We start from the raw sequence: 12700 nt of genomic DNA, 5'->3' as shown, positions 1-12700 counted from the left end.
GTTTATTTGAAATATAGCTAGAGTCAAATGTCTGGATGACTTTCCAGTTGGTCTCCCAGGAGGAAGCAAACAGCTCCCAGCACTTGTTAGTCCAAAGGTTTGAATACACCAGAGGCAAGATAATTAGGGATATTGAGGAGAGCACAGAGAAGAGTAATTGAAAGAAGCCAAGTGAAAAATAATAGGGAAGCAAGGGAGATGAAGAACCATAACTCACAAGAAGTTGGCTAGTCCTTGTTTAGATGATAGAAGACCCGAGCTTTTAACTAGAAAGCCCAAGGTACAATGTAGCTAAAGGAAATTTCATTCAAACATTTATCAGTATGTCTCAACTGAGTTCTCTATTCAAGGGAAGGCTCAGAAAGCCTCATGGGATGCTTTCTCAAGAGGGAAGTACCCCCCAGGTGAACAAAGATCAGCAGGCTCCGTGGTGGTTAAGAAAATCCCTTTCTAATCTCTGCTGCTTCTAATCCTGACAGACTCAGAACCAGGCTGAGTTTTTGAAAGCAGAACAGTAACTGTGATGGTGGAACTTGTGTCCTGCTGGGCCAGCGCAGAGAGGGTGGCAGTTCAAAGGCTGAAATGAAGTGGGGCCAGATTGATACCTTTGGCCTGATTAGGCAGTTGGGGGCATGTGGTCTTTGGGGGCCGTTCTGGGCTAAGTGCGCAGCCTCTCTTTGGCTTGTTCAGAGAGGTAAGCACTTCAGGGAGTCCCAAGATAGCCTGTGCTCATTTCTTCAGCTTGAAGATGAAGGTGAGCAGAAAGGAAATGCAATTTGATGGAAGCTCAGAACTGCTTCTGGATGGATGACAGTTCTATGCAAGGACAGTGGCTTTCTGAAGTTGATTGAGGACTTTGAGACTTCCCCACTTAGTACAACCGGACCAAGCAGACCGGTGTCAGATAATGAAAATGAATTTAAAGCTACTCACACAATGACTGCCTGTGGTTAAGGCAGCTGTCACGTACTGCCCAGTGTCATCGCACTCCCGTGAACACAACAGTGCACTGCTCTCCTTCCTGCGGGTTTATGCCATGGGTATTGACTAACCATCCCAGTTGGCCTGGGACCAAAGGGTTTCCTGGGATATGGGACTTTTCTTGCCAAACAGCATCCCAGCAAACTTCAATGGCTGCTCACACTGGTGTAGGGGAGCATTGTTAATTACATCCTGTGCTGAATGCTTTGCCTGACTGATCGTGTGTGTCTGCTCCATGACTTCTGAGGAAGACTCTATTTGTTTTCAGATCTATTTTATTGATGAGGCTAGTTAGAAAGGAAACAAGTTGGCAGACTTGTACAATCAAACATTAATGTCAGTTATCTTGGGGCTGTGAGATTCCAAGATATCTTTACTAATTTTTAATGCTCTTTATAGTGAATTGATTAAATAAGCTGTATTATGTAATGATGTAAAACTAAAACCAATCACCCTATTTTCCTTGTGTAGAAGTTAAGTAATTTTCCAAAGTCATGTGTTTAATGAGCTGAGCCAGGAATCCTGCTCTGATTAATTCCCAAGTCCATGTTCTTTGCCATCATGCAGGGAGGACTGGCTTGGAGAAGAAACTCCCTCACTTAAGGCCCTTCTGGCTCTTTGGGAAGTTTCCATCCTTACCTTTGACCACCTTAGATCCCACCAGCCTATGCTGATTTCTCTAGCATGAAGAATGTTGAGTGAGTGTTTACCAGCTTCTCAAGTGGACCCTATATTTTCTTTTCCGGTGGTCAATTTTCTCTTCAGCTTTACGATGTCAGATGTGAAAATCTGACTTTGATTATGTTAATGGATCCCGGATGGATAATGCTAATGGAGTTTTATTTCTCATGAATATGAGGGAGTGGTAGGCGTTTGGAAGCCCAGTGGTGTCTCCTCAAGATCTGTGTCTTAGCAGCAGGCTTGTCTGCCCCCTGCTGCCTCAAGCTCCTGTCCAGTTCTGATTTCTGTCTCAGGAAGTAAGTGCAGCAGGAAGGGTCAACCAGGTGTCCCCACTGGTGAGAGAAGGGGAGAGATGACTTGGAACAACTGAGACAACAAGCTTCCTCTAAAGCAGTCAGCTCTCTTTGGGATGTCTCAGATTGACGGGGCTTGTGTTTGTTGTTGGTGAAGTCACTGCTTGCCATTTCTCTCTAGTAAGAGAGTCAGGAATCCTGCGATTATTCTCCCATTATAACTAGCACAGAGTACAGAGGTTAGGGGGGAGGTTCTGGAATCAAATAGCCAGGGTTTGAATGCTAGCTATACTTTCTCTCTGCTCCTCGACCTTGAACAGTTCAGGTGACCCTCTAAGTATAAGTGCTTTCCCCTGTAAAATGGAATCATAACCATACCTACCTATTAGGTTGTTGTGAGGATGAGATAATACAGGACACCCAGAATGTCAGCTGAGTGAATCCTTGACACCTGATTATAGTCAGGATTTCCCACAGGCAGCCAGTAGAAGCTGGGACTCACATGCATCAACTGCGGCTCTGGTTCAGAGGTTGGCACGGAGATCACAGAGTTTCATGGACAAAGGCTGATGGTGGCCTAATGGCAGAATTTCCCCCATCTCTTGGAAAATTCTCATTCGTGCTTTTAAATCCTTCCCACTGGGTAAGCTAATTCCCCCAGAGTAATATCTTTACTAAATTTCAACTAATTTGGAGCTCTTAATTACATCTGCAAATCTCCTTTATCCTACCACCTAGATTTGGGTTTGACTGAGGAACTGGCACTCTAACCTAAGAGAAGCATCATCTCAAAAAGCACTCTTCACCTGCTTGCCGAATCATATGCATCATTTTCCTGTAGCTGTTACATTGCCACAATCCTGGTGGCTTCAAACAATGGGTAGTTATGCTTTCACAGTTTTTGAAGTAGAAATTTGAAGTGAGAGTCGTGATGCTGAACCAACATTTCAGGAAAGCTGAACTTCCCCTGAGGCTCTAGGGCGGAAGCTAGTCTGCTTTTTACAATTTTTTTTTTTTTTTTTTTTTTTTTGTGCTTGCTTGTCTCCACTCAGCGTTCTCTGTCTCCATGGCCACACTGTTTTCTGTTGTTGGTAGGCTGACTCTCTTTCTGCCTCTCTTTTCGAAGGACATGCGTTACATTTTGTGTGTCTCTGACAACCCGGGACAATCTCCTATCTCAAGACTCTTAACTCCATCACGTGTGTTTTGTCATGGATGGAAACACTTACTCTTTTCAAGTCTTTGGGACCCGGCAATATCTTTGGGTACCATTCATTTTTCAAACTCAGTATCATGTCCTGATTTAATTTTGGAGGTTTTCTTTGTGTCATGAGCTTTACTACATCATAGGGTGGGGGCACAAGGGTGAAACTGCCACATTTCTATCTTTAAGAAGCCAAATGGAAACAAACCAAGTCCTAGAAGCATGGGCAGCCTGGGAATAAGACAAAGAGGGGGGGTCAGAGTCCTTCTCAATGGTTATCTGTAATGCAGTGCAAGGCTTCAGAGACAAGAAGACTTCATGGAGGAGGGAGTAATGAATGAGAAGGTCAGAGCAGTCATTGTTGCCTGTAACGGTTATCTGAAAGGCTAATCCTCAGAGCAGATCATTGGGCTCACATTCCAGAGTCCTAGCAACACATGTGGAGTAGGGGCTGAGCATTCTTAGATCTGGGTAGGCACATGTCCAGAATCACTGATTAGACATTTAGACATGATGAAAGGGTGACATCTGTAATCTCAATGCTTGGGAAACTGAGACAGGGAGACTGTAGGTTTGAAGCCATCCTGGGCTACATGAGTTCAGGTCAGCCACAGCTGCACAGTGAGTCCCTTTGACAAACGCAAACAAATGGACATACAAAAAAATGTGACAATGATATCGGAGGAGATAGTCTTCTTCCCTCAATTTAGGCCCTCATGTTGATGTTAAAGTCTTAAAAAGACAATGAAAATTTGCTCTGTTTGTCATAGTTTCCCTCATTTTATTTATCATCCCCTTAAAGCAGGAAGTCATCTTTAACTCCTGTAGAACAGAAGTTCCATGATGACAGACACACTGTAGAGTCTTTTGTTCAGAGCAACTAGACAAGCACTTAGTGTGTACTAAGTGTTCAGTAAATGCTTGCTCAGTGAAAGACTGAATGCTTTCTGGTCTCATGAAGCTTAAAATTCCTTAGTTCATTTGACTTTGTTTCTTCAACCCTAAACCAGTTACTTCAGCGTGACAGCTATTTAAAAAAGAATCAAATCAGTCAAGCTGGCTACTTGAGAGTTTCTTTACATTTTCAGTAAGATATTCTAGCCTACCCAGCCTATGCAGAGCTAAAGATAATTTGGAGATTCTTTAAGCAGTGGAGAAATGCCCATAAAATAATTAGGATGTTTTAAACTCATTTAATTCTTAATATTTCCACTTCTGAATAAATATTTCATGCATTGCTCTTCTGGGAGGCAAAGAGCCAGGAAATTTCAGCAATAATATGTGTATAAAATTTCCCTTTTCCCCACAGTAGCACATTTTGAAAGATATCTCAACAGGTTATGACAAGTAGAACAGGAAAATATTATTTTAATTTCCCCGGGTCAATTATTAGAATTACTGAAAAACGTACTTAAATCACACTTTATCAGTGTGATCCACTCAGAGAAGGGAGGTGGGTGAGAAAAAAAAGACCAGGATGGGTTTATTATAATTAAGTTTGTGCCCAAACTGCCAAAACAAATCACATGCACTGGCCACATCTGTTCTGTGACTTCTGGGGGGAGGGAAGGAGGCCTGTTTAAGTGTGACTTGCTGCTATGAGGCAGGTGTTCAGACTGAAGGACAGTTTCAAATCAAGTGCATCTCAGGAACTATGTTCCTACTTTTCAGTGTGGAAATAGATGCTGTATGAGAAGCAGTAATGAAAAACTACAAACATGTAGGACGAGTTTTGCAGAAGCAGACACTCACTGGAGTCATTGGGTTGATGAGATGCCACAGAGCTCTGTCCTCCCAAGGGTGGAGACAGTGGGTAGAACTGGACTGGGATAACATGGGCCACTGCAATGACAGAGGGATTGACTCATCACAGTTGGCCTGGGGCTGTCCCATTTGATCACAGATTCCCTTGCATCCTAGATATCCTGTGTTCTCAATACATTAGGCAACAGATTACCCCAGGAACAGGCTGGCTCCTTTATTGGATAATGACACCCTACTACTAAAGGTCATCAAGGGAGACTGTATGGCCAGTGTAGAAGTGCTTTCTGCAGGAGCTGGATCAGATTTTTATGGGCTGCAGAGGCCATCTGGCTACAATCCTGCCATTACTTAAACTGTCAGACCTTCTTGGCCTAAAGACACAAAATGACTGACACATAATATAGCATTTCCTTATGTAATTTCCTGTTTTCTTTTAACTTTAAAACAGAAATGAGTGACTTTATAAGTTCTTATCATAAAGCTGACCATTGTTTTTAAGACCTATTTGTCAACTCATTTCCCTCCGGAACACATAGCAATTGGTGTTTAAGTCTCCTGGGTTTGGAAAGTGGTTCAGTTGGTAACGTCCTGCTCTGCAAACGTGAGGACCTGAATTTGATCCCGAACATTCACCCTAAAAGCCAGAATGGTGTACAGGCTTGTAATCCCGGTTCTAGGGAGGCAGAGACCGAAGGCTCCCCAAAGCCAGCCAGCCTAGGATTATCAGTGAGACCCAAGGACAGTGAGCAACGTTGTCTCAAAGATAAGCTATACAGCTCTAGAGGAATCACTCTGGAGGTTGACTTCTGACATCCACATGTGTGCACACACACATACATGGGTATACTCAAATATGTGAAGATACACACACCTGCACACATAAACACAAATAAATTAATTTACCTTGTGATAAATCCTAAAAACTCTCTTAATCTTATAGCAAGATATTTTCCATTTTATTGATGAATGACTTTTAGGAAATATATATATATATATATATATATATATATATATATATATATATATATATATATATATATGGAGAGAGAGAGAGAGAGAGAGGGAGGGAGGGAGAGGGAGGGAGGGAGAGGGGAGAGAGAAGATAGGAGTCCTTCTAAAATTTTAAGTCTACTAATTGAAACTTTTCATCAAAAACAAAATTAGGCAATTTGAAACTTGGACGATTGTTCATTGTCTGTTGTCCCTTGTGATAACGGGCGAGGCATAGCTTTGAGGAATTTCATACTATAGCATTGCACCCAAAATGCCCACACATTGCGACCACAAAGTGGGTAGGTTTAGGTTGGTGAATGAGAGGTTGTGCAGCCTGACTTAGGAGTGCTTCTTCTGCTCCAGCTGGTGATGAACATGCAGCTGGCTCTTCAGTTTGACTCTTGCCTCTGCTCTAGAAAGGACGAACTATTGTAATAAACATGAAAGAAAGGAAAAGAAAACTTCCCTTAGCCCTGAGCATTGAGCTGGGGAGATAATTTCTACGTCCAGAACTTTAGTTAGATATGACACTTAATTGAGTCTGTCATGCCCACATTTGTGGGGCTTTCTGTTTCTTGAAAGTGATTTCTTCCTAAGTTGCTCAGGGCAGGGTGATCCAGTGGAGAGAATACAATAGCAGAAAGCTGGGAAATTGTTTCAGGCTTCCTCCATTTCTTCTCTGCACTCTAGCCATGAGATCGTGAGCCATTGGTTTTTTTTTTTTTTTCTTGTGAGCCATTGTTTTAAGACATTCCCTCTCACTAAGACCAAGTTGCCTCTCTTGGTACATGGCACACAGTAGGATATCCAGCAATATTATTGACTGTGTAGGAGAGAATTAAAAAGCACTTTATTCTAATACAAAGGAACAAGTTGTGTGGGATTTGAGGTCTATCTTGGGTCAAAGAGATTTAATTCCAAGTAATTTATGAAATTAAATTTCCTATCTCAAAGAATCTTCACCCCCCCTTTGTATATGTGCATGCATGCAGGTGTGAATATCCATATGGATATTTATAATACTTGTCAGTCATTTGTCTATACCAGAGCTTGTTTTCCTAGAACTTATTGTGTTTCTTTGGCTAAGATTCTTATCTTGGGCTATATTTTACTCAGTTACAGTGATACTATTATGCATTCTACCCTTCTCCCTAAGACTGGTATTGAAATTGATTAATTTTAATGAATTATCCTAAGATTCATGGAGATGCTGGATTATTACAACCCAAGGAAGGAAGGGTTGTGCTTATGTGAGCAAGATCAAAGTGTCAAAAACATAGTGTTTTTAAGTTTTGCCTTCTAGAGCCCACACCTGTGAGTGGTACCCACTCAGATCCTCTGTTGTCATGACCTCATAGCATCACAGAGCTGAAATGCAATGAACTGATGTTTGTGTTTGGGGTCTAAGATCTGATGAAGGAGGTTACCTAGACTCATGGGCGGCAGGTTTCCTGATGACTAAGAAGTCATAAAATCCCCGAGTATCTAGGAGGACCTAGATGTCTTCCAGGCTAGGATCTTGTTAACTCTAACCTGAGGGAAATCTCAAGAGGAATGACCTTCCTCAATATTGAAAAGCTATTGAAGAAGACAAGCTGTCAGTCAAGACAGTGGTCAGTGTGCTGCCAGTTACTCAGCTAGGCTCAGAAGACATTTGCCTGTGTGGTTTCACGTAAGGAGAAACAAAGCAAAAACAACCTCCAAGAATAACAACAAGAACAAAGCACTGTTGCGCTGGTCCCTAAGACTGAGCTCTACCGATGACAGGAATCATTTCCGACTTGTGATCTTCCCAGGCGTCTTTCTTCACCACCACTCTGCCCTCCAGTTCTCAAGCTAGTTTGTATTTATTTTTTCCCACAGAGCTGACTGCCTTCCTCATGTCAGCCCCTTCTGACCGGCCTCGTGCCTGTTGCTTAGCGACCTCTGGTGCTTCTCTCGAGTTCTGAGTGAACCTTTGCTCTTACAGTCAAGTCCTGAGGGGAAGGCAGAGTGACTTGAGAGGCTTCATTGCCTTCTTGGTGAGATGGGGCAGAAATAAGTGTATGAGCAAAAGAGTCTGTAAGGTATTGTGTTACTTTCATGTCATCTAGGTAGAGCTTTTGAAGGGAAGTTGAAATTTAGAACATGGAGTCCATCCTTTTTTCCTCCAAGGATATATTTTTGTTTAAAATATTTTAAATGTTTTGTCAGGTTCACAAACCTTAAGAACAACATTATTGAGGTATGTGAGTGTGTCAGAAATTTTTCTCTATATTAAAAACTGTAAAAATTTAGCTGGGCGGTGGTGGTGCATGCCTTTAATCCTAGCACTCAGGAGGCAGAGGCAGGCGGATCTCTGTGAGTTCGAGGCCAGCCTGGGCTACAGAGTGAGTTCCAGGAAAGCTGCAAAGCTACACAGAGAAACCCTGTCTTGAAAAACCAAAAAAAAAAAAATTTTATTATTTTAATTGTGTTTGTGTGTGTGTGTGTGTGTGTGTGTGTGTGTGTGTGTGTATGTGCATATGTACGCAGGTGTCCTTAGAGGAGTCAGATTCTGTGAGCTAGAGTCAGGCAGTTGTGAACTGCCTGATATATTTGGTGGGAACTGAACTTCAGGTACTCTACAAGATCAGCATGTGCTCTTAAAGGCTGAGTCATCTCTCAAGCCCCAAACTTCTACACTTTCAAAGCATTCTTTAAATTTTTATGTTGTTGTTCAACCATGTTGTGGTGATATATTGTGTACCCTAATAAAATTGGCCTGAAGATCAGAGAACGGAATAAGCCAGTAGATTAAACATAGATGCCAGGCAGTGGTGGCACACACCTTTAATCCCAGTACTGGGAAGCACACACGCCTTTAATCCCAGGAAGTGATGGCTGGGCGGAGAAAGGTATAAAAGGTGTGAGGAGACAGAAACTAGAAGCTTTTTGACTGAGAAACCCCTTCCAGCTAGAGGCCTTTCGGCTAGAAAGCCTTTTCAGGCTGAGGAGTTGGTGAGGTAAAAGGTGGTGGCTGTGGCTTGTTCCTTTGTCTCTCTGATTTTTCAGTATTTACCCCAATATCTAGCTACAGGTTTTTATTAAAAGACTATTTAGCAATTCGAGTTATACCATGTTTTTAAAATGCTGAGCCTAAGTTAGTTAGGTGTTATAAATGTGGAATATTTTTTTCCCAAATATGTTTACACTCTGTGTCCCAAGCTTCATCAGTTCCTTAGCCCTGCAAAGCAAGTCCTACCCCACAGTGCCACACATTTCTGTTCCCTCCACTCTGTGCTGCTTACTTTTTTCTTTTTTTGGCAACTTGACATAAACTAGGGTTATGTGGGAAGAGGGAATTTCAGTGGAGAAAATGCTTCCTTTAGACGGGCATGTAGGCAAGACAGCGGGAATTTTTTAAGTTTTCGATTGACGATTTGTGAGGGCGGATCCAGCACACTGTGGGCAGTGCTGCCACTAGGCACATGGTCCTGGGGGTCCTACTGTAACAGGGGTCTGTGTTGATGTCCGTGGCCTATGTTACCCCCGAAGGCCACGTGGATGTCCACGGTCTGTGCTGCTGCCCAAAGCCATGTTGATTTTCGTAGGTTGTGCTGCCACTGCAGGCCATAGCGATGTGAGCAGCCTGTGTCACCATCTGAGGCCATGTGGATGTCCATGGTCTGGGCTACCTCTGAAGGCCCTGTATGCATCCGTGGTGCTACTGCAAGGAGGCAGTGTTCATGGTCTGTGCTGTCACCAGAAATCATGTGGAAGCCTGTGATCTGTGCTCCCACTGACTGTAAAGAGCAAGGAAGCTACATTTGCAGTGATATCGATGACTGCAGATATGTAGTTGAAGGACATGGAAGGCTTCTGTGACAATCCCTACCTGCCTCCCCTCCCATACCCTCAAAAAGTAACAGCCTCTTCAAAAAAAAAAAAAAAGTAACAGAACTCTTCAAAAGTGTGATAAGGGTGCTGAAGTGTAGCTCTCCACAGCTGATGGCTTCTGGCAGGGGTACAGGAGGGGAAGGACTCAGTTCTGTTTAAGCGGCGGGCTGCTGAGAGCTTGACCATGCTCCAGTGAGTATTTCAATAACACAAATTTGGGCTTGTTTTTTGATTATTCTTTTTATTTTGTTGAGAGGGGTTCACAAGGGTGGGAGAGCAGACATGGGAGGACTGGGAAATAAGTATGATTGGGGTGTATGATATGAAAATCCCGAAGACTCCATAAAGCTATTATGTTAAGAAAAGACAGATAGCTGGAGGGCTGAATGTGAGCATGGAGAGCAAGCCAGGAAGTGGCATGCCTCCTGAGACTTGGCTTCACCGCCTGTTTCCAGGGGCATGCTCGAGTTACTGCCCCAACTTCCCTGAGTGAAGGACTGTGATCTGGATTTGTAAGCCAGATAACTTTCCTCCCCAAGTTGCCTTTAGTTGGTGGTTTTCTTACAGTAACAGAGAGCAAACAACGATATCCTCAACATCACTTGTTCTGTCTAATTCTATCTGGTTCTCCCTGAACTCTGCGCTCTTACGCTTTTGTTCCTAATTTTAGCCCTTGTGGTGTGGACAGGCTCATGTGAGTTGGTCCCAAGTGGTGGTGGTGGTGCTGACTGGATCCAGAGGGGCTCTCATGTCGTCCATGGATTGATACAAACTGAGTGGATTATTGGGTGATGAGGAGGAAGTGGGCTGCTGACATGTGCCTTTCATGGGCGTGTCTTGTCCCAGACACCTCCTATTTTCCACTCTCCTGTCTGCTATGAGGTGCACCACTTGAACCACACCACATGCTCTCTGTCATGATGCTGTCTCACAACAAATGAGACAAGTGTCTCTGGACTAAAATTTATACAATCTGAGCCCAAATAAATTCTCTACTCAGTTGCTTTCTCATGTAATTTTTTTCATAGTGATAAGAAAGATGAACACAGTCCTGAAGTGGGTCTTAGTCATAATTATCTCCATCTTTTGCATAAACTGTTTCCTCCTTCATTTGTTTTCTCACTGGATTCAGGAAACCCTAATCCTATTAGGTATTCAGTATGAACATCACTCTTTCTCATGACCCCCATCCCCTAACATTTCATATATCTTCCCCTTTGTTTTTAGAGTTGCTGTTTAAGTGGACTGTAGTCATTTACTTCCGGACCATCTAGGCTGCTAGACTGATCTCACACTTGCAACACTTAGCACAAAGGTTTGAGAAGGTTGTACATTTTGTTTTCAGGATATATTTAAATAAACACGGGAAGGAGTGAGTGTAAACATATAATTCTGAACATAATGTTTACATTTAGAATAAATTCTCCAGTCTTTAACAGATAGGAAACAGATAAAATTAAGTTTTGCTTCACTGTTAAATAGATCACTATTTACCTTTAAAAGTATGGTGCAGATCTCAGCAGTGCCGTCAATAGGACCTCATGATGGTAGGCAGCTGTGTGTGCAAATGGTGTCCACTAGTCTTTAAGGCTGCCGAGTACTTGACATGCTAGCAGAGACACAGAGCAACTGGCTTTTTAAGTCATTTTTAACTAATTAATTTATAGTTACATTTGTAAAGCGTATTTCCTGGAGCCTCCATTTTAGGCAGTGAAAATCAGTCTCTAGTCCTTAGGAATGTTAGTATTCACATGTAGACTGAAGGGTTATACTGTGGGATCCTAGAACCAGGAAGTAAATTGATCTCATTAGCCGGAGGCACCTAAAATGCAAAACAAAATCCATCTCAATTTACCAATTAATCATTTTGTGTATATGAAATGTTAATTCACTTTTAGAAATTAATCTATTATACTCAACTTCATTGAATACTACACAGCAAGAAGCAAATTAGGAACACAATATTTGTTCATTCACATAGACTTAACCTTTTTTTCCTCCTTCAGGATTGGTTAGAAATGTTTAGCTTTAAGCTTGTCCTAATAGATAATTGTTTTCAGTTCTGTGGAGACCAATAACAAATAGGTAAATTCCAGTAACTGAAGGGCACCATTCAACAGTACATGACTCCAAGGTGCAGTTTAATAAAGAATAGACTTAGTGTAATCTTTTGTTCCATTGGGGTACTATTGGAGGCTATGAAGGGATAATTTTCTAAATTGCACCCTAGTGGCCTGAATGTTAGCTTAGCTCCCAGAGATTTCCAGTTTAAAGTCAAGGAGGACATTCAACACTATTAAATCTGGATCCAGAAAGCTTCCTTCCTTTGAATCTCTAAATTAAGAAATCACAACTTTCAAAATGAAACTGAGAATTAATAGAGAAAAAGTCATACATAAAGTGACTGAATTTCATACTTGTGAAGTTTCTTTTTTTCAGATGCTGAGAATTATTTTTGACTCAGTCTCTAGGAAACCTAGAGAAGGGGTCAGCTTTAATAACCATCTTAGAGTACAGCTGTATAACTCATTTCCTCTTCTTCAATTCATCACTCCATGTTATTTTTACTGCCCTGTTTTATGATGTGTTCAGTTTTATAAGCTGTATCTGTAGCCATATGTTGCCTACCCTCCTTTCCATACTTGAATGTACAGAGAAAGTCCATTTGTTTTCTTTTTGTATTGACTAAAAATATCCCACCACACAAGCCTTGCATTCTGGATGGGATAAAGCAAACTTATTAGTATAATTCGGGAAAAAAAAATAAAAGTCCCTTTAGGTAAAGTATGTCCTAGTTTTCACATATGTCCTATATTATTCTTTACCCAGAAGCTTCCAGAAGTCATGGTGTAAAACCACAGGATGGAGCCATACCTCCCCTTTCACAGGGGCAATGGCTGTAGTGTGGTTAAGGGCTGATCTCTGG

At 42.0% G+C, this 12700-nt stretch overlaps 1 protein-coding gene across 1 annotated transcript in view; it reads right to left on the bottom strand.

Annotated features, from left to right (window-relative positions):
- Positions 1-9560, bottom strand: part of LOC131907822 (small ribosomal subunit protein eS17-like) — a 116425-nt gene extending 106865 nt beyond the window's left edge. Inside the window, exon 1 of the mRNA XM_059258906.1 lies at positions 9425-9560. Within this exon, the coding sequence (XP_059114889.1) occupies positions 9425-9560 (136 nt within the window). The remainder of the gene's footprint in view (positions 1-9424) is intronic.
- Between the last annotated feature and the right edge of the window lie 3140 nt (positions 9561-12700).

Source organism: Peromyscus eremicus, chromosome 4 (genome assembly GCF_949786415.1).
Source record: "Peromyscus eremicus chromosome 4, PerEre_H2_v1, whole genome shotgun sequence".
In the NCBI taxonomy this organism is placed as follows: Eukaryota; Metazoa; Chordata; class Mammalia; order Rodentia; family Cricetidae; genus Peromyscus; species Peromyscus eremicus.
Note: the sequence above shows the minus strand (reverse complement) of the source record. Positions and strands in the feature narration are given on the sequence as shown.